General features: G+C 38.3%; 11 protein-coding genes across 11 annotated transcripts; 4 read left to right on the forward strand and 7 right to left on the reverse strand.

The window, feature by feature from the left end:
• Window positions 1-1,774, reverse strand: C9374_014262 (uncharacterized protein; the record flags this gene model as incomplete). The annotated part of the gene is made up of 1 exon (XM_044690230.1): window positions 1-1,774. A coding segment is annotated over one exon (1,774 nt), but the record flags the coding sequence as incomplete, so codon positions are not given.
• Window positions 1,775-2,431: 657 nt separating this feature from the next.
• C9374_014263 (uncharacterized protein) lies at window positions 2,432-3,025 on the reverse strand (the record flags this gene model as incomplete). Its single annotated transcript, XM_044690231.1, has 1 exon — window positions 2,432-3,025. The coding sequence occupies one exon, from the start codon at window positions 3,023-3,025 to the stop codon at window positions 2,432-2,434; it is 594 nt and encodes a 197-aa protein (XP_044541604.1).
• A 283-nt stretch (window positions 3,026-3,308) lies between these two features.
• C9374_014264 (uncharacterized protein) lies at window positions 3,309-3,926 on the forward strand (the record flags this gene model as incomplete). Its single annotated transcript, XM_044690232.1, has 1 exon — window positions 3,309-3,926. The coding sequence occupies one exon, from the start codon at window positions 3,309-3,311 to the stop codon at window positions 3,924-3,926; it is 618 nt and encodes a 205-aa protein (XP_044541605.1).
• Window positions 3,927-4,029: 103 nt separating this feature from the next.
• On the reverse strand, window positions 4,030-4,581 carry C9374_014265 (uncharacterized protein; the record flags this gene model as incomplete). The annotated part of the gene is made up of 1 exon (XM_044690233.1): window positions 4,030-4,581. The coding sequence occupies one exon, from the start codon at window positions 4,579-4,581 to the stop codon at window positions 4,030-4,032; it is 552 nt and encodes a 183-aa protein (XP_044541606.1).
• A 604-nt stretch (window positions 4,582-5,185) lies between these two features.
• Window positions 5,186-5,905, forward strand: C9374_014266 (uncharacterized protein; the record flags this gene model as incomplete). Its single annotated transcript, XM_044690234.1, has 1 exon — window positions 5,186-5,905. One exon carries the CDS (start codon window positions 5,186-5,188, stop codon window positions 5,903-5,905), a length of 720 nt encoding a protein of 239 aa, XP_044541607.1.
• Window positions 5,906-6,223: 318 nt separating this feature from the next.
• On the reverse strand, window positions 6,224-9,481 carry C9374_014267 (uncharacterized protein; the record flags this gene model as incomplete). The annotated part of the gene is made up of 1 exon (XM_044690235.1): window positions 6,224-9,481. The coding sequence occupies one exon, from the start codon at window positions 9,479-9,481 to the stop codon at window positions 6,224-6,226; it is 3,258 nt and encodes a 1,085-aa protein (XP_044541608.1).
• A 183-nt stretch (window positions 9,482-9,664) lies between these two features.
• On the forward strand, window positions 9,665-11,359 carry C9374_014268 (uncharacterized protein; the record flags this gene model as incomplete). The annotated part of the gene is made up of 1 exon (XM_044690237.1): window positions 9,665-11,359. The coding sequence occupies one exon, from the start codon at window positions 9,665-9,667 to the stop codon at window positions 11,357-11,359; it is 1,695 nt and encodes a 564-aa protein (XP_044541609.1).
• A 195-nt stretch (window positions 11,360-11,554) lies between these two features.
• C9374_014269 (uncharacterized protein) lies at window positions 11,555-14,266 on the reverse strand (the record flags this gene model as incomplete). The annotated part of the gene is made up of 1 exon (XM_044690238.1): window positions 11,555-14,266. One exon carries the CDS (start codon window positions 14,264-14,266, stop codon window positions 11,555-11,557), a length of 2,712 nt encoding a protein of 903 aa, XP_044541610.1.
• A 139-nt stretch (window positions 14,267-14,405) lies between these two features.
• Window positions 14,406-16,541, reverse strand: C9374_014270 (uncharacterized protein; the record flags this gene model as incomplete). The annotated part of the gene is made up of 2 exons (XM_044690239.1): window positions 14,406-16,129; window positions 16,304-16,541. 2 exons carry the CDS (start codon window positions 16,539-16,541, stop codon window positions 14,406-14,408), a joined length of 1,962 nt encoding a protein of 653 aa, XP_044541611.1.
• Window positions 16,542-16,766: 225 nt separating this feature from the next.
• Window positions 16,767-18,155, reverse strand: C9374_014271 (uncharacterized protein; the record flags this gene model as incomplete). The annotated part of the gene is made up of 1 exon (XM_044690240.1): window positions 16,767-18,155. The coding sequence occupies one exon, from the start codon at window positions 18,153-18,155 to the stop codon at window positions 16,767-16,769; it is 1,389 nt and encodes a 462-aa protein (XP_044541612.1).
• Window positions 18,156-18,837: 682 nt separating this feature from the next.
• Window positions 18,838-26,820, forward strand: C9374_014272 (uncharacterized protein; the record flags this gene model as incomplete). The annotated part of the gene is made up of 4 exons (XM_044690241.1): window positions 18,838-19,395; window positions 19,635-19,814; window positions 19,987-26,226; window positions 26,290-26,820. Coding segments are annotated over 4 exons (7,509 nt in total), but the record flags the coding sequence as incomplete, so codon positions are not given.

Consider the following 26,820-nt stretch of genomic DNA (forward strand, 5'->3'; position numbering starts at 1 on the left):
CTAATTGTATTTCTGTTTGCAATCGTGGGAACTTGCTTAACTCTCTGAACATTGAGATAAGGAAAGCATGAGATGAAATAACTACCATCCACCTCATCTTATTAAGTTGTGTATCCACGTGTGCATCCATAAAGTAATGGAGTATTGTGGTCAAGATGTTACTATGGTTTGCATGAACTGAATTTGACACGCCCATACTGGAATCTGATTGATTTAACGATATTCCAACTAGTGAATCCAAATCAAAGATGGTTATTGTTTTGTTATATTGATATACTTCTTCCATTTTCTCGTTTAACACTTCTTTTGTGGTTTTTTCATCAAAAGCATTACTTCTCAGTAAGACATCCATGTTCAATAATTGGATAAAATCCACATTGTTTTGAACGGAAAACTGTGCAAAATAAGGTAAAATTTGTGCCGTCTTGTTGGTACTAGTGGATAGGTTCCAAATAAGTCCACATGCTTCACGAGTATTCTTTTCCATGAACACAATGGCGGCATTGTTAGCATTAAATTTGTGGCGTAACAGTATAGAGGTTCCAGATAAATCTACCAACATCTTTCCATTCAAATCAGGGCCATCAACAATTTGTAAATTAAAATCAGCATTCGGATTCTTTAGAAATAAAGCTGGAATGTTATATTTTCCAAGTAAGAGGGTTTGAAATTGATCACAAATAGCTATAGCACAGTTCACACAGACCTTCTGAATAGTGTCGGCTTGTGGCTTCTCGTCAGAAATTTTTACAATAATGTCACTAATGAGTTCCTTTAGTGCTGCTCCAGTAAAGTTACATGTTAAAGCAGTCATATAATTCAATAAAGAATCAGAAAATGAAGGCAAGCTCTTTTTAAGGAATTCTTTTCGGCTCACAGGGCTTGGTCTTCCAACAAAAAACTGGCCTCTCATTCTTCTCAAAAACGCGTCATCAATGTTATTTCTGTAGTTTGTGGATGCAAGAAAAACTAAATTTTCCACGTCCTTAATACCTCCAATAACAGCCAGTAGAATGGATAGAGCATCTTTTTTGCCTTGAGAATTGGAGTCATCATTTCTTTTGGGAGCAAGATTATCAATCTCATCTATGGTAATACAAGCTGCCAAGTGTGGAATTAGTGTTGCTCTGTTACACATGTCAAGCAACAATTTTTCTGTTTCTCCTACTAGGCTTCTGTTGACTTCTGTTGATGAGATAGGAGGTACTACTTGATACAAGCCAATTAAATCACCAATGTGTTCCGTGATTGTTGTTTTACCTGTGCCTGGCGGTCCATAGAGCAACAGACCTCTGGGAACGCTCACTCCTTGTGTATTTGAATATTGAAAAGCCTTAAAGAACTGGTTTTTGATTCTGTCAAGTAGTTCTAGGCCGTTATAATCCAAAGCCTCAAACGCAAAATGTACTGCCTCTTCGGAAAGCAGTGGAACTTGGTCAATTCTTTTGGAATGATAATAAAAGTATCTTTTGATCATGTGCAATGACCCTGCAATAAAAGCTTTCTCTGCATACTGTTGCTTTTCTTGACTTCTTTTTTTTTCTTTGATGTTATATTGCTTGTGGTGATTGGTTTTGAGCTCATTTACCCCTTCCTGCAGCACAATTTTGGCATTTGGTGGTAGCCAAGAGGAGTTGGACCAATCTCGTTCAGACCATTCTTTCAAATCGTCCACAGTAAAAACCCAGTGCTCTTTCAACAACTTTTCATAGGCTGCAGCCATCACAGACGGATCTCGACCGCTTTTCTCGAGAACAATTCTGATCCAATTCATATGATGGTGAATTGATTCATCATATGATTTGTGTTGGATGATTTAGGTGGGGGAAGTGAAAGAGGTTCATTCTGAAGTGTAATATTTCTAATAGGTTGACTCTTTGAAATGTTGGTTGTAGCAAGTGCTGTAGAAATAATTATTAAATCTCAATTGCTGCTGATTAGTTGTTACTTTGTGAACATTTCCTCTAGGAATTATATATTCATTTTCTTTCAAATTGATAATTTTACCATCAATTTGTAAATAATTATCTCCTACATTTGATGGCTTAGAAATAGAATTACATACATCAGTGAGCAAACCAAGCTTATCGTCATCAAATTCATCTTCGGAGTTTGTATCATATACTTCTTCATCAAAAACAGGATCAATTTCGACCGTGTCTTCGTATTCGACTGTTGTTGGGGTGATTGTATTGTGCAACATGTTGCTGTGAGTGGAATTTTTTTTTTGGGTGGACTTATTGTTGAAACTACCCTTTTTTACCGTGTTGGAAAGTGATGCCAGCGAAAAATGATATGACTACTAAGTCGATCCACAGAGGAAATGCAGCGGAAAAGGGTGAACTGCGAACTTCCGAAAGCTGTGCGGAACAGTCCTTAACTGAGTTGCGGAACAGCCTTACCATACTTCCCAAATGCAGCAAATAAGGTATTAAAAATTGAAATTTATTGTACAGTTATTGAAAACACAACTTTGAAATGGAGTTTGTGCAGTGTTGTCAATGGTGGAGCTGGTGGTGCTTGTGACGGAATTGAGTCTTTCGCTAATTTTTAAGGCTGTTTTTGTTGCTGTTTCTCTGTTTTCAGATTGATATCTATCAGCCACAGAATTGCTTGTCCAGTTTCCGTGCCTCTTAATATCTGCTTGAGTGACACCATCACAGCTTGCTAAAATTGTTGTGGAAGTTCTTCTTGTGGCTTGTTGGTAACAGTAACTCAAAGCTGAATGATATTTCCACAATTTCTGTCCAACAATATTACTCTCTGTGGCCAGGACGTTGATGAATGCAATCATGCTCTTTACATCTGTGGTGCATAGGCTGTGCTTGGTGCAGTATGTTTCGAACAACTCTTGCTTCTTTTTGTATTCTTTCACAGTCTTTTCTGATCTTGTACCCTTGCACTCTCCAGTATTAACAACATCTGATTGTTCGATCGTGTCTCTCACCTTGTCCAATTCTGTTTTTCTCTTCTTTTTCTGTTGCTCCATGCTAGAACCAGCAACAGGGATGGGATGTTCTGACATTTTTTTCGAAATTGTTCTTGTGTTTGCTCGAGCAACCCGGTAAAAAAATTCTTCTATCCACTCGAAAACTTCTGCGAAACCTCCCGCCCTTCGTCTCACAGCTGCGCCTTCGACTCAGGTCGGAAGTGTTCCGCATCATTTTCCTCGTGGCAGAATAACTATCCTTTCTTTGATACTTTTTACAAAACCTAAAATAGATCATTTCATTTCAATGTGTTCGTTGAACGGTAGCAAGGTGGTCGAATTTGACTCCCCTCGTCCTGTCGAGCCATTTCCAAAAAAAATGTCTGTCGTCGGCGGCAGTAGGTGTGGTGGTGGCTTGAGAAACTCCTTGATGCTGAGCCTCGTCGTCGTGCTGCTTCAGTTATTGCTCCTCATGATGACTCTTCATGATCATTCCTTCATTAATGCCATGAATTTATCCATAAACAAAATGATGAAAATCAGATCAGCAACTACCAGTACTACCACTCGCCAACAATTCATCATTCAAGACATTCCCTACCTTCATCAAATCACGGATTATTCTTGCGGAGATGCAAGCCTCAACATGGTATTGTCATATTATTACCCACAGAAAATCATTGATCAGAGAGCCATCATTGATGTTGCACGTACCTCCAATCATACAGGTACTTTGAGTTTGGATGTGGTTCGGAGTGCAAGATTCTCGCCTCTCAGTTCAACTCCAGCCTCACAGGTCTATATTCAATTTCCAGAACAGGCACCAACTTCTGGTTGGTTCAATTCAAAATTTGCAAACAAATCACAAGCTTCAGTACCAGTGAATATATTTGAACATTCTGGACTTGCGACCGTGTACTATCCTGATCGAAATATTTTTGTTCTGTTTGATTCAATCTGTGAAAAGTATGAAAGATTTTTCAATGCGTTTGCTTGAGCATGCATTGTCAAATCTGGAGGTATGAATCAAATCAGTCCTTACTATTAATTTATTGATCACTCACGATTACACCGTTGGAGCATGCATGGTTCAAGATGGATTAGTATGACTCATCCTGAGTGAAATAGCCGGGAAATGACCAATCCTTTTCCATGGTCAAGGAGTGAGTGGGTGGTGATGGTATTTCATCCATCACGGGAGAGTCCCACTGTGGTGCCTCCGTCATGCTTGGGTCGAGATTGGGGTGGCTTAACGGGTCGTGGTGCTCGTGGTGGTGCTCATAGTCGTACTCGTTCTTGCTTGGTGCGGTCTCGATGGAACTGGTGGCTCCTTGTTGCTTGGTGCTCGGCTGTGGAGTCATGGAGCGACGAATTTGCTTGAATTTCTTGGCGAGAGCTTGTCGGCGCTCGAGATTCGCTTGCTCGTGCTGCTGAGGGTGTTTGTGCTCGTTCTTAGTACTAGGGGCGCGCTCATGACCACTGTCACTGCGACTGCCACCACGACCCATTTCACTCGTCATAGTGGTAGTGGCAAAATTGCGAATACTAGCGTTGGCACAACTCGAGGAGAGTGGTGTGTTTCGAAAGATCTTGCGTTTGTGAAGACGATTGGCCTTATTTCTGAGGAGACGATTGAGGAGCAAGGCTTTCATTCTCGTGCATGAATCCCTTGTTGGAGAGGTGTTGTGCTTTTTTTCAAGGTACCTATGGCCATTTCTACTCGGTTCGAATACGAGCAAGAGCAGGACTCGACCCTAGCAACGAGAAGGAGGGTGGTCGAGTCTTTGGTCGAACTTTCCACGTGGAACGACACACCCCTCTGTTTTACATTTTCAGAGAATATCCTTGAATGTTGAAACGACAAATTCGAGCAAGATTTTCAACACAGCCTATCGACGGAGAGAGGCAAAGGGCTATCGAGTTCGAGTCCATGCTCGAAGTCGTTTTGAGGTGTGTCTTGACTCGAGGAGAGAGCGACGAGTTCGAATGAGTGCTCGAACTCGTCGCTCTCTTCTCGGCCATCGATGCTGAGTGAGACATGTCGAGGAAGGAAGACACTGCTCGAGGAAGACCAATAAAGAAAGTTGCTTGATTCGAATCACTGTGATCACCAACCATGGAACGGAGCAGTAGGAAGACTTGTCGACTCGGTGAATTTCAAGGTGCTCCCACAAGCTAGAAAATACGTGTAAAGCAACACCAAGCTCTCCACCATCCATGGTAACGTTTGCGAGTCGTGTGGCCATGACCAGAACAATGACTCGACGTGACGAAGAGAGTTCTGTTCCTCCTCCTCCTCCTCCTCCTCCTCGTGTTGGAGTGGAATCTGTTCCTCCTCCTCGTGTTGGAGTGGAATCAGTTCCTCCTCCGCCTCCGCCTCCTCCTCCTCCTCCTCCTCCTCCTGATGATGTTCTGGTTCGTCCACCTCTTCTTCCAGTGAGCACAACCAGCATGCTCGCTGCTGAGACAACCCTCGTGTTGGAACGTATGGAACGAGAAGAGACTCTGACGGCTCGCGAAGAATTTGACTTGCTCCTGAATTCTCTACCCGTGTCGGAGGAGGTGAGACGTTTGATGGATCAAGCCGATGGTTTGATACGAGGAGTCGGTGCCTTTTGTTTCAACATGTCGTTGCACAATTTGTTGGCGAATCGAGAGAGAGAGAGTGGTCGAGTGCGTCCTCCTGCTCCCAATTTGGGCTACTTGGTCTATGCTCTCTTTTGTTACTTGCGGGAGAACAATATTCGAGGTGTCTTGTCTCAATTCCGAGAGAATATGCTTTTCAATGTCGATTCCTTGTTGCGTGTGGTCGAATCGAGTCGTCGTTCTCATGCCACTCATCAACCCGATCGAGCAGTGGTCGAAACTGAGACACGTCCACCAACGTCACTTGTTATTCCTCACTCGGAGTCTCACTTACAGTGTCGTGAGTCGCGTGTGTCGAGTCGAAGTGGTACTCGTGCTGACACGGAGTGAGCGTGTGTCTCTGTTTAGGATGTATGTGTGTGTGTCTGTAGTGTGTGTAGAGTGTGTAACGGGCATGTCTGTAGTGTGTGTAGAGTGTGTGTGTGTGTCTTTAGTGTGTGTGTAGAGTGTGTGTCTGTAGTGTAGTGTGTGTGAATGTGTGAATGTGTGAATGTGAAAAGGGTGTTTCCAAGTTTCAATCATTGAATAAATTCCATTCGTTTATTCATTGTCAAGAGCGTTACTGCGATAGGTCATGCACGAGTCGAATGGTTGTGACACTTGTGACACCTCGTCATCATGGTCGTCCTCGTCGTCGGGGCCAATCATTTAATGGAGAAGCTTCTTGAGGTCGTGATAATGATGATGCCTTTCATTCAAACATTCATGTTTGGTTTCAATCTCTCCACCATCGTAATAACCTCTTCCGCAACATGACCATCTCAACTCGGAAACATTAACGAATGTGGATGCCATCATGGTTTCAATTTCAGACTTTTTGTAGAGAGGAATCTTTCGCTCATATTCCGTTCTCATGGTCTTGAGGAAATCTCTCAATTTCTCATTGTCCTTCTCGTACTGTTTGGCTGTTTCCTTGATATTGTTCATAAACAATTCCTCCACTATACGTTTTTCATGCTCAAAATACAGAGTGTCTTTGGTGTGATAACGGCAACTTGATTCCTCATTCTCATCCTCAAAGAATTGTTTTCTGCAATTCTTGCATGTGAGAGGCTTCTTTTCATTGGCCTTTTCAAACTGTTGAACCTTCTCGAGTTCTTCTGCACATTCGGGCCAACGACACTTGTTTTTAAACAAATCAATAAGGTATTGATCGGACGAGAGAATGGTGAACCAAAGTTTGGGTGAGATGTTAGTCTGCGTGATGGAATGAATCAATCGGAAAATTCTGTACACGGTTTCATTTCTCAACATTCGATAACTAAAGGATGGTGAAAAGGCCGACAATGAGGAGTTTGCTGCTGTTGTCTCGTGTTCTTTAAGGCCAGTAAATTCTTTGGTCACCTCTGCAATCGAGTCTAAATCCAGAATCATCATACTTCGATGATACTCTCGACATTCGGTCACAGTAGACTCAATGAAACGAAGAATTTGCGATTCATCTGTTAAATTATTGGCATAGAATGTGTTGGCATCCATCAAATACACAGCGTCCATATTGGAATGAACACCAAATCCTAAAATCATTTGAATGACCTCTTGAATGGTGAAGCCTTCATTATCATTACCTGTGGTCATATCCACAAAAGTAATTCCTTTTTCATGGACGTTGCTGTCCATCGACGCAATAATTTGCTTCTTAATTTCGTCAATAATTTCGATGGACTTGTTTCGTAAAGACTCCGTCGCATCGACATGCAAGTATGGAAAGCTTTGATTTTTCAAAAATTCAACGACACTTGTTGAAGTAATGTTTAAACTGTGCAACATTCTCTCACAGACCTTACTTTGGGTTTGATTTTTATCAACCTCCACTTCCACCCGGGTAGAAAAGAGAGTGATCAGATCTTTGGCAGCATGTTCCATCAGTGAGTAAAGCCTGCGTCTGGTATATTGGCTTGTTTCTTTCCTGTTTTCTTCATGTTTGTGAAGAATGTTCAGTAAACCATAAAGATCATCAATCACATGATTTTGGATACCAGTGGCATAGACAGTCTTTCTATTCAACAACTCAATCTCTTCATCAGACAAGAAGGAATTTCGAGATGAATATTCCAATTGAATACCACCAATGTGTGGTCTCAAGTCAATCCATATTCTTCCAGTAAAGCTGGTTCTGAGATGATTATTGACCGAGTGAGCAATCTTATAAAACTGCATGAGTACTGATTGTAGACGTGAATTCCTCTCCATTTGAGACATACCATTGGCTAAGTCGGTCATTCGATACGTTCCAAAGTAAATGTCATACATTTTACAGATATTCTGGATGTAACGAGTCACATCCTTCAAAGTAAGAGGTCGATTCGGAGAGTCATACTTTCTATTCACTTCAATCATTTTCAACAACTTGTGCATGGCATCGTGTGAAAAATTTAGAGTCATTATTTTCATCTTGTTAATGATGTCCTGCTTTTCTTGAGGATCCAAGTAAAGACTATCTTCAAACTTGTGAATCCAGTCCTCTCTTGCTTGGAAAGATGGTTTTCCAATGAAAAACTTGGCATCCATTCTTCTTAAAAACGCAGCATCCATCATGTGATACAAATTAGTACTTCCAAAAAAGATTAAATTTGGAATGTCGTTCATTCCACCAATCATACTAAGCAAGACACTCAATACATTGACATCTCCCTTTTCACCATTATGACCTTCACGAGATTGAGCCAAAGCATCAATTTCATCAATGACCACCGCACACAACATCCAAGGTAATGCATTTGCACGTTCCCCCAAATGTCGAATCATCTTTTCAGAATCTCCTTGAAGACCCTGTTTGAAATCTCCACTTGCCAAGGACATGCACACTTGTTTGACCGTCCATTCTTCACACAAATGTTTCACAACTGTTGTCTTACCAGTTCCAGGAGGACCCCAAAAGATGAATCCACGAGGAATGAATCGACTGGTCAACATTTTCACTTGAGGTTTCATTTCTTCAATGTGATGTCTCATACCAATCATTTCGGATTCCACCTTCTTGAGACCTTCTTCAATCACCTCTTCTTGGAGATAAATCATGGAATTCAATGAATGCGTTTCTTTTTTCATGACATAACGGAAATAATTGGTGAATATAAAAACGTTGGACCGCTCTTTGGTCGACAATTCGGGTACGTTCGGTTGTGGTGGTTGAACGATCTTAACCGAATTCACTTGAAAAAAATGTAAATTTTGAAACGAAACGTGGTTGGGATGGAAGGAGATTTGTATGCCTTTGGGACAAATCTCATGGATCATGGAGTCTTTGAACATGATTCGATCTTCGGGATTGATTTTCTTTTGTGCTACTTGGGCGGTTCCGAATAGTGATTGTAAATATCCTTCACGGAAGAGTTGAAGTTGGTGTTGAAGGACGAGATGAGTGGCCTTCTCAAGGTCCGATAGCTCTTGCTGTAAGCGTTTCATTTCTGAATAGACAAAGTTGGACTGGCACTCAAAAATCACCTCTAGAGGCATTAATGAAGACGTGTCTTCAACATTTGGCTGTAATGAAGGATTTGAAGTGTTTGGAATTTTACTCAAATCATCCATTCTTGCAGAGAAAGAACTGGAGCTGAACGTTGTTTGATTATATTTTGTGGAATATCCATCATCATCATTCTGTAATTCCTTCTTCAAACGATTCATTTCTCGTTCAATAACAGTGTGTGCTTGTTCACACCATTCATTCACATTGGAGCAATTAGCTGCTTTTTCAACTATTTCAGAAAAAATAGATGAGCGAAAGGAGAGAGGAAGCGTCAATCGTAGCTCTTTTTGAAAGGTTTCACTTGGGATAAAGCCAATGGTTTTGGCCTTTTTGAACAGACTGGTCACAGCCTGATCGAACTGTTGTGAGGAAAGGGACGTGAGTCGTGACAGTGACGGCATGAGACAAAGAGGTGAAGGTGATGACGAAATCATTTTTTTAGAATATTGAATCATCAACCTGAATGCGAAAGTCTTTATTTGATAGATTTAAATTCAGCGTGATCGTGAATTCGAAAAACCATTTCACGTTTGTTAATCAAAATTTAAGCGTCCTGTCACAACCCACCGATGTTGTAACAAAAAAAATCAAAACACCACCACACAAAAAGCTACACAATGATCAACTCCTCCATCTTCAATCTCGATGATCAAAACAATAGAGTGAATTTCAAAAAGAATTTACTTGATGCCAATGACATTTCTTTGGAAATGATGGACCAAGCTCAACGAGACGGACAAGAGTCTCTTGCTGCGACTGAAAAGAAGATCGCTGAGCTCAATAAGGAGCTTGAAGACACTGTCCACGAACTCGAGCAGAAGACAAATGAAAGTGCTCAACTCGAAAAAGAATTGAAAAAGGCAGAACGCACTCTCGAAGAAATGAAATCCAAGAAACGTCAATTAGAAGTAGAGAAGCAGAAAGACGAAGAAGAATTGGAAAAGTTGGAAGAGGCTGTCAAGAAATTGGAACAAGAAATGAACGCTCTTAAAGAAGATATTCAGAAAATGAATCGTGATATTTTGGAGATGGAAAAACGTGTGGTGCAAATGAGTTCTGAAATCCTTGCCATGGACGCTGTTGTTAAAGATATTGATAGTAAGATGGACAAGTTGTCGAATGATGTCCAAGAGGTGACTCGTCAAATCATGAATGTAGATTTCAAGATGCAGCTCGCAGAGAATGAAAAGAGAAGTGTTGAAAACGAAATTAGCAAAGTCTCCAATGAGGTCACTCATTTGGAAAGTAAGATTGAATCTCTGGAAGATGATCTGGAAAACCTCAAATCCGATCTAGTCGACAATGAATCAAAACTTGCAGAAGAACAACAAGATCTTCAAGAACATCAAAATGAATATGATCTAGAAAGCGAACGTTTGAAGAAGCTCGAAGTTGAAAATCAAAACTTGTTAGCTGAAATGCAAAAACTATCAAAACATATGGAGAGCCTTAAAGATTACACTCGTCAGGAGAAGAGTGGATGTTCTAGCCGCACCGTTCATGTTAGTCGTCAAGGTGAGAGAGATGCTGTGGCCAGACAAATTGAAAGCCTAAAATTACATCAGACTCAAGTGCAGAGAAATATCGATCGATCTGTCTCACAATTGGACAAGTTGAAAGAGTTGAAAAAACAAGCCACAAAGAATATTGCAGACATGACTCGTGTTGTGACTAGAAATAAGAATGACATTCAGAACACAGCTTCCAAATTGAAATCCACCAAGACACATTACGATCAGAAAACAAAAACTGTGAAAGAAAAGGAAAATAGACGAGACAAGATCCAAAACGACATTGCTGTTCTCATTAATGAAAAGCAAAATCTCAATTCCAATAAGGACGAATTGCAATTGAAAAAGCAGGATCTTTCTCAAAAGAAACAGTCCAAACAAAACGAAATCAAGAATACTGAGAACGCCTTGAAGAACGAAAAAGAAACACTCTCTCGTGTGAATATGGAAATGCAGCAAAAGACAACTGTCTTGGACAATACAAAACTTGATCACAAGAAGCAGCTGGACAAGAGAGAAAAGACTGTCCAACAATTGAGACAAACTGAACTTGATATGAATCGATTGGAAGTGAATATTTCCGACACACATGATCAAGCACGTAAAACCAAGATTGAATTAGACTTCTTTGATGCCAAGAAAAATCAATTGAGATTGGTGTTGCAAGGTCTTGAAGACCACAAGAATGAAATAAGAAGTCTGATGAACGTTGTTGAGTTGAAGAAAAAAAAGTTAACAAATGTCAATGACCGCCCTGTACAAGCCTATCAATCAAGCAACAGACATAACTTGTTTAATTGAGCGAGCATTAATAATTATTTTATCATCCATTTCTCAGAGTACTTTTTTTTTTATTAAAACACACCCTACAAAACACTGTTTTCTTAATTGTGCAACGATAGTAAAGAGTGTGACATAAGGTTGTCTAGTTAGGAAAAGTGTGACGTCAAGTTAGGAATTAGTAATTAACTACAGCTCATCTACAATACCGAATATTTATTTCTTTATATAATGTTGTGATAAATCATAAACTTGTGAATTTGAAACATTCTTCTTTGGAGAGGTAATTGCTTGCAGAGTTGTCTTGGAATGTTCTACTTGCATCTTCAACTGTTCTTTTTTCATTTTCATATCCTCCAAAAACGAAAGTTCCTTCGTCAGTTGCTTGTTCTTGTTACTGACCTGCTGTTTCTCTTCATTCAGCTTGAGCAAGGACTTGGTACTATCCAATGAAAGGGATTGCACACGATACTCCATTTCTCGTTTTTCATTTTGCATTTGAAATGTTTTCTGTTTCAACAAATTTCTCTCTTGTGTGACTTGTTTCAAATGTTGTTGAAACTCTTCACAAGTATTCTCCAGAATCAATCTCGCTTGTTGTTTTTCTTCACTTGTAACCTTTAAGACATCCATAAAGGCCTCCACATGTTGTAAATCGAGATGCTTCTTGGCATGTTCATTCTTTAGAGTTTCCATCGATTGATTCCATTGCGAAAGTTGTGAACTTTTCTCTTTCAACGCATTCGAAAGAGTTTCCTTCTTCTTCTCACAATGATCGAGATTGGACAATAATAAAGACATTTCTTGTTTGGCGGATGCATCTTGTTTCGAGATTTGCTCGATTTGAAGTGACACTCGAGAAATTCCATGATTCAGTTGAAGAATTTGTTGATTGGTGGAAGAAATTTTGTGATCGGTTTGAGAAATTTCAGATTTCATGAATTCCTGATTCCTAAGAACACTCTGCATTTGTTGATTCAATTCATTCTCTCGCGAATTTTCTTGGTTTAAACGATTCACAATTTCGACGCCTTTTTGACCAAGTTCGAATAATCTTGACACGATGTTTTGAATTGAGAATTCATGTTGTTGCTTGTCATGTGTTTGTTGTTGAACATGTTGTTCATTCTTTTCCATATCATTCTCAAGTTGAGACTTTTCTTGTTCTTTGATCTTTTGTTGCGACTCAACTTGTTCCTTTTTTTGAATTTCTTGATTCAACATGTTTTGATTTTTCGCAATTTCAGACTTGACATTTTCCTTTTTTTGTAATTGACTTTTTTGAAGCATTTCCTTCTCTTCCAGTTTTTTCGTTTCCTTCTCCATAGTTGCTTGATTGGATGACAATTCAGATTCCACTCGAGAAATCTTGTCTTGACAAACTTGTTCCTTTTGTTGTCTCTTTTCCATCTCATCTGTCAAATGTTCAACTTTTTTCACTAATTCTGTCACAAATAAAACCACTCGAGCCAATTTGAATTTTTCAAAAGTGACACGAGCAACAGCAATTCCCACTCGAACCGAAGCTTTTGCCACTGCAGCTGCTGCTTTAGCAATTCCCGCATAATTATAGGGAATGGCACTTGCTTGAGCGAGTTCCAATTTCGCGAGTGACAATTCTTGTTGAGCTTGAATGAGTTCTTGTTCCGCCTGTGAAACTTGTTGTTCCGATTCGAGTTGTTCCTCTTGTTTCTGAATAAGGTCATTTTGAGATTGTTGAAAAGAATTCACGAGTTGAGAGAGTTCTTGTTGGAGAGATTCCAGTTCTTGCTTGAATTGTGAAATCATTTGTTGGAAATTTTGAATATTTTTCTGAAGGGTTTCAAGGACGTTCTTATTTTGTGAAATTTCATGAACGAGTGAAGAAATGAATTCCGTAATGGACTTGTCTTGACTTTGAAGATTGGAAAGTACATTTTCAAAAGTTTCAATTTGATGTGAAATGGTTTGAATGGTTTTTGTAAAGGTGTCAATTTCTAAAGTGACATGTTGAGCTTGATCTTTCAAATTCTGTCCTTCATTGGTCAATTGTTGAATGGAATTCTCAATCTGTTCTTTCTGATCTTGTTCATTTGTTAAATTTCGTTCTTCTTGTTCTTGTTGTTGAGAATGATTCACTTGTTCTTGAATTAATTGTTTAATTTCTTGAACGACGTTGAGTTTTTCTTTGGACAGTTCTGTTTCTTGTTGTTTCAATTGTAACAATTCTTGTTTTGATTGTTCGAGTTGAGAGTGTAATTGTTGCAATTGTTGTTCCGCTTGTTGTTTTTCCATTTCAAGAAATGATTGTTCTTGTTCCATTTCTGTTTTTTCCAAATTCAGTTGTTCCAAATAAAGTTCTAATTCTTTGATTTCTGTCTTTTTCTGTTGAATTTCATTCTCAATGTTTTGAATTTCTTCGTGTAAACGTTGTAATTCTTCCACGACTCGTTCGATTTCTCTTTTCAATTCTTCAATTTCTTGTTCGAGTTGATGAATGTGTTTTTCCATTTCAAGGACTTCGTTTCTCAAACGTTCCATCTCTCGTTCACACTCTTGAATTTCCAATTCTACTTTTTGGATCTCATCTTGATACTGTTTCAATTCTAATTCAACAAGTTCCAGAGCTTGCTTGATTGAAATTTCTTCTTGTTCGAGTTGACCTTCCTGTGATTGAACTTGTTCGATCTTACGTTGTAACTCTTCAACATGTTGTAAGAGTGTATTCTTTTCAGATTCGAGACGTTGATAGTCTTGTTCGAATATTTTCAATTTTCGTTCTTCATCTTCTAGACTAAGTCGTAATTGTTCAATTTCTTCTTCTTGTCGTTTCAAATGATCATTTTGTTCATCGAGTGACGACTCGAGAAGGAGTTGCCAGTGGTTGTTTTCATGTGGTTGTAGTTGATGATTGTAAGAATGATGATCGTACAAGGAACGTGATGACATTTTGTTGGTCAAGTTGATCACGTTTGGATAGGAGTGTTAGAAGATTGTCCTTGATGCTAATAATAAAGTAAATTCGATCACGTTTAAAACAACTTGTAATATTTTACAATGTTTTTACATTTGGATGAATCATTTGGTTCTACTTTAAATCCTCTCCTGTTTTGTTAAGCTTATTACGAGCCATCAAAATGGCATTCAAGCTAATACCTCCTCCTCCAATAGCAACTCCTCCTTTTGGTTTGGTTGAAGTGTTGTTTTTGTTTGTTTCCTCTTCTTGAATCAAGGAACTTGATGAACTTTTTGCCATTCGATTTCCAATGGAAGAAATGACAGAAGAGGCAGAAGTATTCTCTTCTGTAGTTGTTGACGTTTCTGTTATTTCATCCTTTTTGTGTGGTTGTGATTTTTGAATGGATAATGCTCCAATGGCTCCCAATTTCTTTTCCAATTTTGAAATTTCCTCCAACTTGTCAAATTCATTTTGATTTGGCAATTCAATATCGTGCTGATCAGTAGTAGCTTCAATGACATGATTCAATAACGAGGAAATATTCGTACGAGTTTTCTCTCGACGAGGTTTTGCAATTTTTGCCTTTTTCACAACCATGGTTCCCTGTGAATGTGTTTCATCACCATTTTCAGACTTTTCCACAGAACTTGTGGAATCTGAAACGATCGAAGAATTTGAATCTTTCAATGTTCTTAATTGTAATTTCTGTTTCAATCGTTCTCCAATCATTCCAACAATGGCAACTCCACTGCTGACACCTCCATGAGGAGAAATTATGGTTGATTCTTCTGTGTTCACATTTGTGGTTGTCTTGGACACATCTGTCTGACCACTCGTTGACGAGGAATTGGTTGAAGATTCTGCTTGGCCTTGTTTTAACATTTTAGCTAAAGAACTAGTTCTAAATCTCATGGAAGGAACTCGTTGAGTGGTGGTTGTTGAAGAAGTGGTTGGATGAATGATTTCTTGTTTTTCTTGTTGTGACGTTTCAGAAGTAACACTGACCTTACTGGATTTCTTTTCAGAAGAATCCAAAGTGTTGCTCATTGATTGTTCCTTGTCGTTTGTGGTGGATGAAGAAGGTTTTTTAAGAATACTCACAGGTTTCACTTCCTTGACAGGTGACGTTTGTGGTTGAGAATTCATGGAGGTAGAGCTTGTAACAATTGCTTTTTGAGGTGTTGGATGATTAGAAATTTTCAATTTTTCAACTTGTTGAATTAATTCTAATTCTTGACTTTCGAGATCGGAATTGGAATATGGGAAAATAAATGCGAGTATGGCGAATTGAGAAAGAAGGTGTTTTTCAAAGAGAGGTGTCAAAATGAGTGAAATTCGATTCACAATGAAGCGTATTTGTGTTAGACATTGAATGCCAATGGTCATTCCAATCACACACCAAATTCCATTTTTGGAAGTTGCCATCGATAAGATCCAGCTCAATAACATGATCATGTACAATCCTACTGTTTGAATCAATGCCATTTCCTCTCTCATATAAAATAATTGTTTTGCCAATAATTTCAACTCTGGATTTGCTAATTGCCAAATTGGAATTAAATATTTTGAATCATGATTTTCTAAAATCTCTGTATTTGCATAGAATACATAAAAACTACACAACTTGATCAGAGTGTGTGAAATGATGAGAATCAGTGGCAGTGATAGCAATGTTATGGAAAGAAATGAAAAATGTGAACTCGCATTCACAATAAAAGTTACAAAATAAAGAGTGTGAATGATGACATTTGAAATGAATGAATAGAATGAAGTGGTGGTTGCGAATGACGATACATTGTTACTTCCAACAGTAGTGACCAAAGCTGGAGGTCTAAATTGAAAGAGTATGACAACTGTACCGGATTTCCGAATATGGAATTATTGTTATCCGAAATTCGTTTCATCATGATGATGATTTCATACAACAATATTTCAGTATAATCATGATCGGTTCATAAATATTTTCAGCATTAACAGTGAATCATGTGAATCCATCCACATGAAGATATATTAAAAATTTCACATACCCATCGTGACACTCATCAAAAAGGCCAATAACATGGACACTTGAAACACTAACGAAAAGATTACACTTTCCAACAACAACATGGCAATGTACGGAGACAATAATGTAAAAATTGTTTCATCCATCACATAGGAGTGTTGATTCTTTCGCATCACGTCACAATATTGCACCACATAGGAATAATATTTGTAATAACTTGATACAATGTGGAGGGAGAAGAGGGAAAGAGAAAGAATCATTTTGAGTTGTTGTTATTGGGAGGTTTGTGGGATTGGCAGGTGTGAAAGATTTTTTTCTTGTGATTCTTTAGATGAAAAGTGATGTGCCTTTTCATGTGTGACAAGCTCGCTACAATTATGTCTTGCTCACATAAACTGGCGTCACAGACACATTGTTAAACCTCAAATTGAATGTAAAAGTAATTTAATGGATGCTTTACAGACCAAAGTTTACATTTCACTTGCTCATAGCTGCCTGGAATGATGTGTAAGTGCCTGCGACCGCTGTGAGTGATTTGATTGAAGCGACAGTGCTTGTGACTGTCGTGACAGTACAGAATGGTGAGAAATGGCCGTCGAATGATCACTCTTTGCCACACTTTTTCTGGACACAGTGCTATGAACCTCTGACTTGTCAAGCTTTGGTAAATGCTCCCCCTGTGAATTGTCACAAATATCAGATTGGCGTTTCAACTCTTGAATATCCTTAACAGAGAGCGCCACGCTAATATTGTCATCATTTTTCTTGAGGTCAGAAATGAGGTTGGAATATCGTCCGTACATGCTCTCAAATTGCTCCCTCTCTTGCTCTGATAATTTGTTCAGTAGAAATTCTTGTTTTTGTTGAATTTCATCCAGAATTTTAAGAATGTTTCTTCGTGCCTCTTCTTCATGCTTCAAAGAATGCTCCAGTTGACGAATTCGATCGCTCTCTGCATCACTTCCAATCGAGAAGGACAATTCGGAAGGAGCCTTAGATTTCCTACTCCTCTGCGAATATTTGGAGCGTGAGGAGAATATAGATTTGGTATCGAATTTGTCGTCGTTAGTGGCCTCTTTTGTAGGAAGCTCGAGTGATGCATCAGGATTTAAATCGGAAAATGCTTGACTGATGGCATCACTTTGTTCACGCGTTGGATTCAAAGGAGGAAGACTCTTTGACTTGGAGCCGGTACTGCTATGTTTGGATCGTACGGACACCTTGTCATCTTCATTGTTAATTGAGTGCTTGGAAAAATCATGTTCAAAATTGTCCTTTTTCGACAGCTCTGCAGCCAATTCCTCGATTTGTTTTCGCTTATTGAGCTTTTTGAGAGGATAAAATGCATCCTTCCTAGGTGGCGGAGGTAATTTTCGTAGACCATTATTGAATTGAGAGTCCTTGTAACTGTGAACGACGATAGGTTGGTGGAGTGAGTTTCGTTGATCCAGAATTCCTGTAAATTTCTTGAGTTGAACTTTTCGATTAAGGGCCGTCATGTAATTGGCCAAATCCTGTATGGGTGGGTAGATCCTAGCTTTGCCAAACACTGGAGATTGCCGTGCTGGTTGAGGTGTCTCTATGAGATTATTATATACAATTCTGTTGTCATAATTTTCGGGGTTGTTGATTGATACTTCGGTCAAAAAGGTTCCATCACCACCTGTTCTCTCGTTGCCAACATTTGTTCGTTTTGAAGAGTTATAACTACGAGCAATTGAGGTTCCATTGAGCTGATTCGGGCTACCATTGTTCAATGATTGATGTGCTCTTCCCAGATTTGAAACCACAATGGAATTATTATTGAAGGTAGCTGTTGGCTGGGATATCATGAAGGGACTTTGTCCCAAATCTACATTCATTTGCTCAGCCATAGGATCGTTGAGGGTTGTCTAAATTATAGTTACGAGTAAGGATGTTGTTGAGGGTTTGTACAAAAGAATGATTGGTGGTAATTATAACGGCTACTGTTGTTGAGTCCTTAAATACCAATGGATTTCTTAATAGCAATAATCTAGGAACAATTCAAACTCATTCGGATAAGTATTTCAATCACACTTTCTCTCTATTATTTGATGATGATAAATTCGGGAACAGAACACGACAGAGTGAGCGGGAATAGGTGTTGTTGCTTTTTTTCTCTTGGCGTCAAATTTACGGCCGTTAAAATTTCAAAAACGTTTCTGACTGGCATTGAAAGGCCATGCGTATGGCGTGGAGAGAAACGATGATGCAACAATAGGTCTTATTCTTTGACCAAGTCAACAGAAAATTAAATATTCAGATTGAGTGCCACAATACATTCCCCCTTCCAAAAGCTTTGCGATTTCCTTGCTCATTATCCAAATATTTGTTTCAAAAGATGATGATGAACAGATGAAAATCATTGGATGGTCATACATTCCAGCGATCATGATTCTGCAATCAATAGTCATTGTTTTTAATTGATATACTCGAGTGGTGTCCTTGTATCGATGGCTTGATCACTGATGACATTTCGCATCATCCGAAAAAAAATACAAACACCATCATCATCATCCACATTCTCACATCATCATGTCCTCACTGGGCACGAATTCACTCCTGATGTATGCATCGCGTGCAGCGGCATCATCAGGCTCTCAACAAAATTCAGTCATGTTGGGAGCTGCTGGATCGGGAGGAGGAGCAGTCTTGGTTCCGGTCAGTGAAATATCATCATCAACGACGGCTAGTGCAGCAACCAATAATCAAGTGCTACACTATGGAGATGTTCTTTCATTGGTGTATGAGGATGAAAAATCTCACATTTCTGTTCGTGGATTGAATCCCATTCGATGTGGATGTGTCAATTTTCAAGAGAGTTATAAAGCACCTCTCAAAGAATCATTGTTTATGGTCATGAAAGGTGGTTCTTATTCAGCATTGAAACGATACAATGAATTTATGGAAATGAAAACAGTCACAACAACTGGCATACATGAAATTATTGCCTCCTCGAGGAGATCTTCAGCTAGGTTCGGGAGAAATGTGGCTGCCATGGTCAACACCAATGCAGAAAAGAGTTTGGAATCGAAAAGACTCAAAACCAAGATGCAACGTGAGGAGCAACAAAACAAAATTGAAGCTCAAAGGGTATGTGGTTGTGTTTGTGAATTAATTATAGTGGGTATAATGTGAACTTTTGTGGAACAATATCATGCATGTGAATTTTTATATTCCCATTACATCATCATCAAATAATGTGGCGTGTCACAATTGTGTGTGGCTAAATGTCACTTGTCATTTTTATTCAAAATAATTTTTACATTCTCCGCAACATTGATTTGCCCTTACTAAATATTATATAATTACCAATACTTCTGCAAAATTAGGAACTCGGAAAAGTTGTCACTTATGGTGCTAGAATACAGCTCTTGCATTTGGAAACTCAGGAATATTTGACAGTACTTCGAACAAATGCAGAGCTTGAAAAAGCTTGCATTGGACTTTCATTGGCTAGCAGTGGAAGTAGAACCTTCTTTCAAATTTTACCACATTTCAAATTTAGAGCGGTAAGTTTTTGATTATTCTCGATTCACAATCACTCACACCGTTGGTCGCACGAAAAATTGCAAATACCTTTCGTTGAACCATTTACACGAAATTTTAATCGTTTTCGCCACCTCGTGCATTTAAACAATGTTTTTATTTTTAAATATTTTTCAAATCAAATTATTAACTTAGGAGAATGAACCTGTTCGTCTCTCTGATAAGATCATTCTATTTAATGAAAAGTCAAAGCATACACTCCACTGTTCACAACTCGTGTACAACAAACCAGTAGTGAACAGAGATAATAGAAATGAAGTGAATGCAACTGCGTCCAATTCTTCCAATGTATGGAGAATTAATCTTTTTTCTCCATACTCTGCCCATCTCTCCAAAACATTGTTAAAGATTGGTGACGTTATTAGACTCTTCCACAAAGATGCAGAAGGATACATTTTTCAACATCATGAACACATCAAATTATTTACAGATAAGAGTGCTCTTTCTTCCATTTGCTCTCTTTTTGAAATTGAAAATTCAGACCGATTCCGTGGTGGTTTTGCTAGATATAGCGTACCATTCAGGCTCAAACACTTACCAACAGGATGTTATTTAACAGTTCAAAAAACTGATGTCATAGATCAAAAGAGCAGTGACACTCTAAACGCATCCGACAATGGTTCCGTTACGTCACGGGGTGTTGGAGGCTGGCTAAAAATTAAGAAAGGACTTAAACAAGTGTTGAGACCTTCATTGACAAAGGAGCCAACCGATGACACACTTTTTACATTCCATTCGCCGGAAGTTGGAGCTTCTGATGCTGTCGGATACGGTCAACCGATTGAAAGACGTAACTTGGTAAGAATTAGGCATGTGAAAACAGATACATGGCTCCATGCTTCCGAAAGATCTACAAAGGACATTATTACTTCACGAAGTGGAAGTATGTTTAGGAGTGATTCTAAATCTTCTTCTCGAAGAGCTTCCATGTCTCCAACACTGGCCATGTTGAAAGATTCTTCCTTTTTTGTGGATCTTTCATTCGAATACAGAAAAAAAGAAACAGATGTCTTTTCTGTCAGCATGTCTTCAGAGAAAGAATTGAAAGATTTTTATGTTGTGAATCAAGTTTTTAGAATAATTGGAAATTTTAGAAAGATGCTCAAAAAATCATCGACACAACAACCTCAAAGAAGTGACATTGAATCCGTTTTAGAAATGTTGCGGTTTGTGATTCGTTTTTGTACGGAAAGTGGAGAGCAAGATGTCATGAAAAGAGAAGGTATTCCATATCCTGACAGGCAGTCTGCATTCAGAGATATTGGTCTGATTGATATCATCATGAATATTATTCAAGAGTCGATGAATATTTTTGGAAAAGAGGACAAATGGGATCAATTGTATCAGTACAGTTTCCGTTCCATTAGACAAATTACTCTCTTGCATGTTTCCAACAGTTTATACGTATTTGAAAAGTATTTCCATGAATTGCAGAACCATATTTTAGGAGAATCTTCGAGTGTTGTTTTACATCCAGCTAAAGACTTTTCAACAACCATTGGTCACACGAACACACAACTTCTCATTGGAATGATCAAGGACAATATGGAACTGTTGAATAGTATTACTCAAAAACAAATTGAAGGGTTCTTTAAGTTACTTGTGGAAAGTGATCAAAGAAACCCACTCTATTTGGACTTGTTGAATATTTTGTGTAAATGTGAAGAGAGACCCATTCAAAAGAACCAAAATGATTTGGTGTCACTTTTGAAAAATGCTCTCGAAAAGAATCCAAATCTCTTCATTATTCCGAGCATTGAGAAGGATGACCCTGTTGTGAAAATACCATCTACAGGAGAAAGCAAATCATTGAAGACTTTTAGCGAGACGGAACATTTTATTTTCATGCTCACTTCCATTCGTTTCTTTGCTTCGTTGTGCTCAGGAAAAAACAGTCTTGCAATTCCCTTTATTCAACAATTGTTTCCCTACGAGTTAGTTTTGAAATGTATCCAAGACACTAAAGCACCTCTCTCGATACGGTCTGCCTTTGCAAATCTCATGGAATATTTGTATGTGGACGCCATTGGAATTGAGGAACAACCTGCCATCAAACTCACTAGAAAATGGCTTGCCACAGGAGCTCATATCAAATCAACGTCATTCGAGGAATACAGAGCTCGTCACAAGAAACTCAAAGACTTTATTCATGGACACTTTTTCGTAGCCGGTAATCGAAAACTTTCACCTCAATCCGATCAGTCTTTCAATTATCAACTGATCAAGATTTGTTACAAGCTATTCCTGTATCGTGCTTATAATCCATATGGAGACGATTTGGAACAGAAGAAACTCGAGAGTTATCAGGACCAAGAAGAAATTTCTGGCATTGTAAACTCATTACTCAAAATGTTGAACTCGAGCAATGTTGGAGAAGAGCACTTTATTGAATCTGAGAGTAATAGAACCATCATCAAAATCAAGAACAAAATCAGTGACATTATCCTCTATGTTTTAGATATGAGAATTGACGTGCGTATTTCATTGTATCTGGATGTGTACAGCGCCAAAGAAAAAGATGTCGATAATACTTCTAATTTGGACACTATTCTCTCCCGAGTCGAAGAAAAAAGCAAAAAGATTCCATTCTTCCAATTTGATTCGGAAGAGCATAACTTTATTCCAGCCATGCTTTCATTGTTACAGTATAAAAACAATGAAACTCCAATTAAGGCTCTCAAAATGTTATTGAGATCACACATGCAAGAGATTGAGTTGAAGAATAACCTGGAACGTCTAGTATTACTCACCTCTCCAAAACTTGTTCAATCCTATGAAACCATTTTCAATTATTATAACAAGCTCAATAACTTGGTAAACAATGCAACATTCTCAGGAAGCAAACACGACTCCAAAGAATACAAAGAATTTAAGAGTACAGTGAACGGAATTGTATCCGACGCCAAAAAGTATGGACCGTCTGCTCAGAGTATTTTGAGAAATTTGCAAATTCACGAACTCATGATTACCTGCCTCACAAAAACCTATCCTGAGAATATCAAATTCAATATTTTCCAAAAGGCAGTTTTGGTATTGACAGAATTTGTGAGGGGCAATCCAGAGAATCAAGTCGAGCTCTTCCCTCATATGCAATTCTTTATCAATATATTTTCTGACAAATTGGACACGAGTGAATTACTTTGCGAAATCGTTCGAGACAATCGTGATCTTTTGATGAATATTGATGAAAAACTGATTCACAAATATATTGACAAGGTTGGAGATCTTGGAAAGTTGTCGTGGCATTTGAACTTTTTACGAGTACTTACTCGAATTGGTACATCGAATATTCAGAGAAATCAGGACATTATTGCCATTTATTTGAGTACTGAACGAAAAGATATCATTGTTTTATTCAACGATGATGCTGGAATTGAAGAACGTAAGCAACGTATTGAAAACAAGGAATACAAGATATCTGGCTCTCTCCTCAACTATCACATCAACATGCTCTATCTGTTGTGTGATTGTACTTTGGGAACTGTGAAAGAGGCTGAAGTGAAAATTCAATCCATTCTCTCCTTTGAAGATTGTCTCTCACTGTTAATATCTGAGAACTTGATTCCATTGGTGAGAGATCCACTCATGTCGCTCATGAACGAACTCTACATCAACACGGAAAAGAAATCAAATGATGTTCTTACCAATGCATCTATTTGGCGACTCTTTAAGCGTATTTCACAAGAAATCAAATATTATGTGAGTTGTAAAGGTAGAAACACGTGCAAGTTAGAAAGAGACATTACCTATCAACTTCCACCTCTAAAGAACGACCTCCCTCAAGACGATGACGATATTGAAACCGAATTTTACGTGAGCGAAAAGTATATTTATTCCATCGTAGTACCTCTATTGAAAAATTATTTTGCCAACTACTTTTCGAAAGAATCTGCATCCAAAGACTCTGCAGAAAATATTAGTGAAATTATCAGTGACATTATTACACAATTAATTGAACTCTACACGTTCACAGCAAATCCTAAATACAGAGAAGATATCAGTGACTGTATTTTGGAAATTCGTTCAAGAGCTGCATTACCCATTTCTATTGAGACGAAATTTAAAGAGCTCAAGAAAAATAGAGCCATTACAGTGTTATCGCCCAACTCTGTTCTCAATCCAGCCCTGACCATCAATGCTGGAAATGAAGATGCTAAACGTTTCAAGGCATTCATTGAAACATTACATTTCCAAAGTAGTGAGGCCATTTTCTCAAAACTTGCCAAGTCGTTCGTGGAACAATATGGAGGTCACTTTAAATGTCTCATTGAGGTTCTGCAAAGAATCATGACCATTGGTATCTCCAAAGATTTGGTTGAAACCTTTGTGGGTGCAGTTGAAACCATCAAGTATGCCATCAAGGGTCAGAAACCCGAGTTCGTTGTTGATACTGGTATTCCAGAGCTCGTTTTACAATTACTCACTGCCGAGTATGACATTGTTTCACATGCCCTTAAACTCTCTCATGAAATGTTAAATTCCGTGGAGACTCGTAAAGTTGTGAACACCATTGTCAGTAGTGGAAGCTATGAATCATTCTTTGTGGCCATTAGAAACCGACTACGTCAATCGACCTACGAAGTCAAGGAACATTTCTCCCTCAGAAAACGAAGTACCACTTCTTCCATGTTTAGCAGCCGCAAAGACAACAGTCAGGCAAAAGATGTGTTACTTTTCTTGAAACTACTTTGCGAAGGTCACTTTTTACCCAATCAACAAATGTTATATAATCAACCTTTCAACTCGGTTCCTGTGAACTTGGTTTCCGAATGTGTCGACTATGTCATTAGCTTGTTCAAGTATTTGAGTAATGACAGTGTTGATAACTTTATTCAGGCATTTGACACTCTCAATGAAATGATCCAGGGACCGTGTATTGAAACTTCGATTGAATTGGCCTCCTCGACAAGATTCTTGGCTGTGATTAATGAAATTTTAGCGAGAAAGGTTCTTGATCCTGAAGATGGAGACATTATGGAAGTTCCTGATGACAATATCATTCAGATTGATGACGTCGATTATCATTTGGATGTATTGGATCATGAACTTGAATTATTAGAGAAAATTATCATTCTTCTTACCAGTATGCTTGAAGGTGGAAACAAAATCTCAAAGAATTATATTAAGAAAACCATTGATTTCAAAGCATTGTGCAAACTCATGGTAATATTTAGAAAAGGAAACGTGGCCTTTAAAACCAAATTGACCAGAATTTTAACCATTGAAAAGAAGCCAGAACTACTCAAAGAAGCTCTCAGAAAAGCTCACAATATTGGTATTTCCATTTTCATTTTGCTCAAATATTTAGATTTTGATTTTTCAATCATCTCCTCAGAATATTTGGATTCGAATGAGAAGAGTGTGGATCAAGTCGATGAAACTGGTAAAGTTTGGCTCAAATACTACAACACAAAGGTTGGAACGATTGAAGTTGTTCGTGACAATGTGTTGGAAAAGGTGCATTTCAAGGTTTTGAAACGTTGTAGGCATTTACAAGAAACCACCAAAGACGAATTTGTTGAGGCGTGTGATAGAAGCTCACCGCAAACGAAAGTGAAATCCCTCTTCGATTGGACCTACCAAATCGCTCGTGTGGAAATGGCTCACTTGAAGAATCTCATGGACAATCCAAATAGTTTCAATGCACGTGGTTGGAAGCTCACTGAAAAGTACTGGTATCATATTCGACTTGGTGTCTTCTTACTGGCCGTTGTGATTAACATTTTAGTTCTTGCAACGTACACAAAACAATTTGATGTCATTTCTGGACCTGTCATTGTACCAGGAGTGCCATTGACTACTCAGAGCCCACTCTATCGAAATAATTATAATTATTTAGCTATTGGAATCATTGTTGAAACGTTAGGGCTCATTTTGCTAGGGTTGAATATTGGTCTTTCTGCCATCTATTTGTATTTCTTCCTCACTTTGAATATTAAGAAGAAATTTAAGCTGAAAAAGGATGAAAATTGGAACGATATTACCAAAACGAACCGTTTCATTTATAACTTTTTACTGTATGCTTTACAAGACCCATATATTTGGAGAATTATTTTATTCTTCTGGGTGATTGTGATTGGAATATTTGTGACGCCTCTTGCATATATTGTCTTGACGTTTGAAATTATAGCTCTTTCACCCGATGGATTGCTTGACATTATTCTTGCTATCGGTCAAAACTATGAAAAGTTACTATACACTGCCGTATTGACACTCTTCTCGGTATTGTTACACACCTTCTTGATGTTTAGCTTCAAATATGACCAATTCAAGTTCAACAATACCATTGTGTGTACAGAAACTTTGACATGTTTCATGTCCATTCTCAACTATGGATTGAGAGGTGGTGGTTTTTGGGAAGATATTACTGATGCTGTAAGTGTGTTGTTCTTCTTTTATTTTATTCTCAAATTTTAATTTACCAATTGCCATCAACAGTATCCTCTTGATGTACCTCGTATCTTTATTGACTTGTACTTTTCACTACTGATTATCATTTTGTTAGTGAACGTTGTCTTTGGTATTGTGCTTGACAGTTTTAGCGAAAGAAGAGAAGAAAAAGCAGAATTGGAACAAGAAAAGACTGGATGTTGCTTTATTTGTTCACACAAAAAGTCACGATTTGACGTTCGAGCCAATGAAGGCATTAGTTTCGAAGGTCACATCAAACACGAACACAACATGTGGAATTATGTCTTTTATTTAATTTATTTAGAAAATAAGGATCCCAGCGAATATACTGGTATTGAACAATACGTGGCAGAGTTGGCCAACAAACAATACATTACCTTCTTTCCAACGCTTCGTTCCATGACTTTGGAAAGAGCAGAATCAGATGAAACGGTGGAACAAAAAGAAAATGCCACTCTCAAAGATCAAGCATTCAAGATTGAAAGTTTACAACATGCCTTACAACATCACAAACGATTTAGTTCGTACATGAGTAAGGATGATGAAATTGTGAAATGT

The sequence above is a fragment of the Naegleria lovaniensis genome (assembly GCF_003324165.1).
Source record: "Naegleria lovaniensis strain ATCC 30569 chromosome Unknown tig081, whole genome shotgun sequence".
NCBI classification, from domain to species: domain Eukaryota; phylum Heterolobosea; class Eutetramitea; order Acrasida; family Naegleriidae; genus Naegleria; species Naegleria lovaniensis.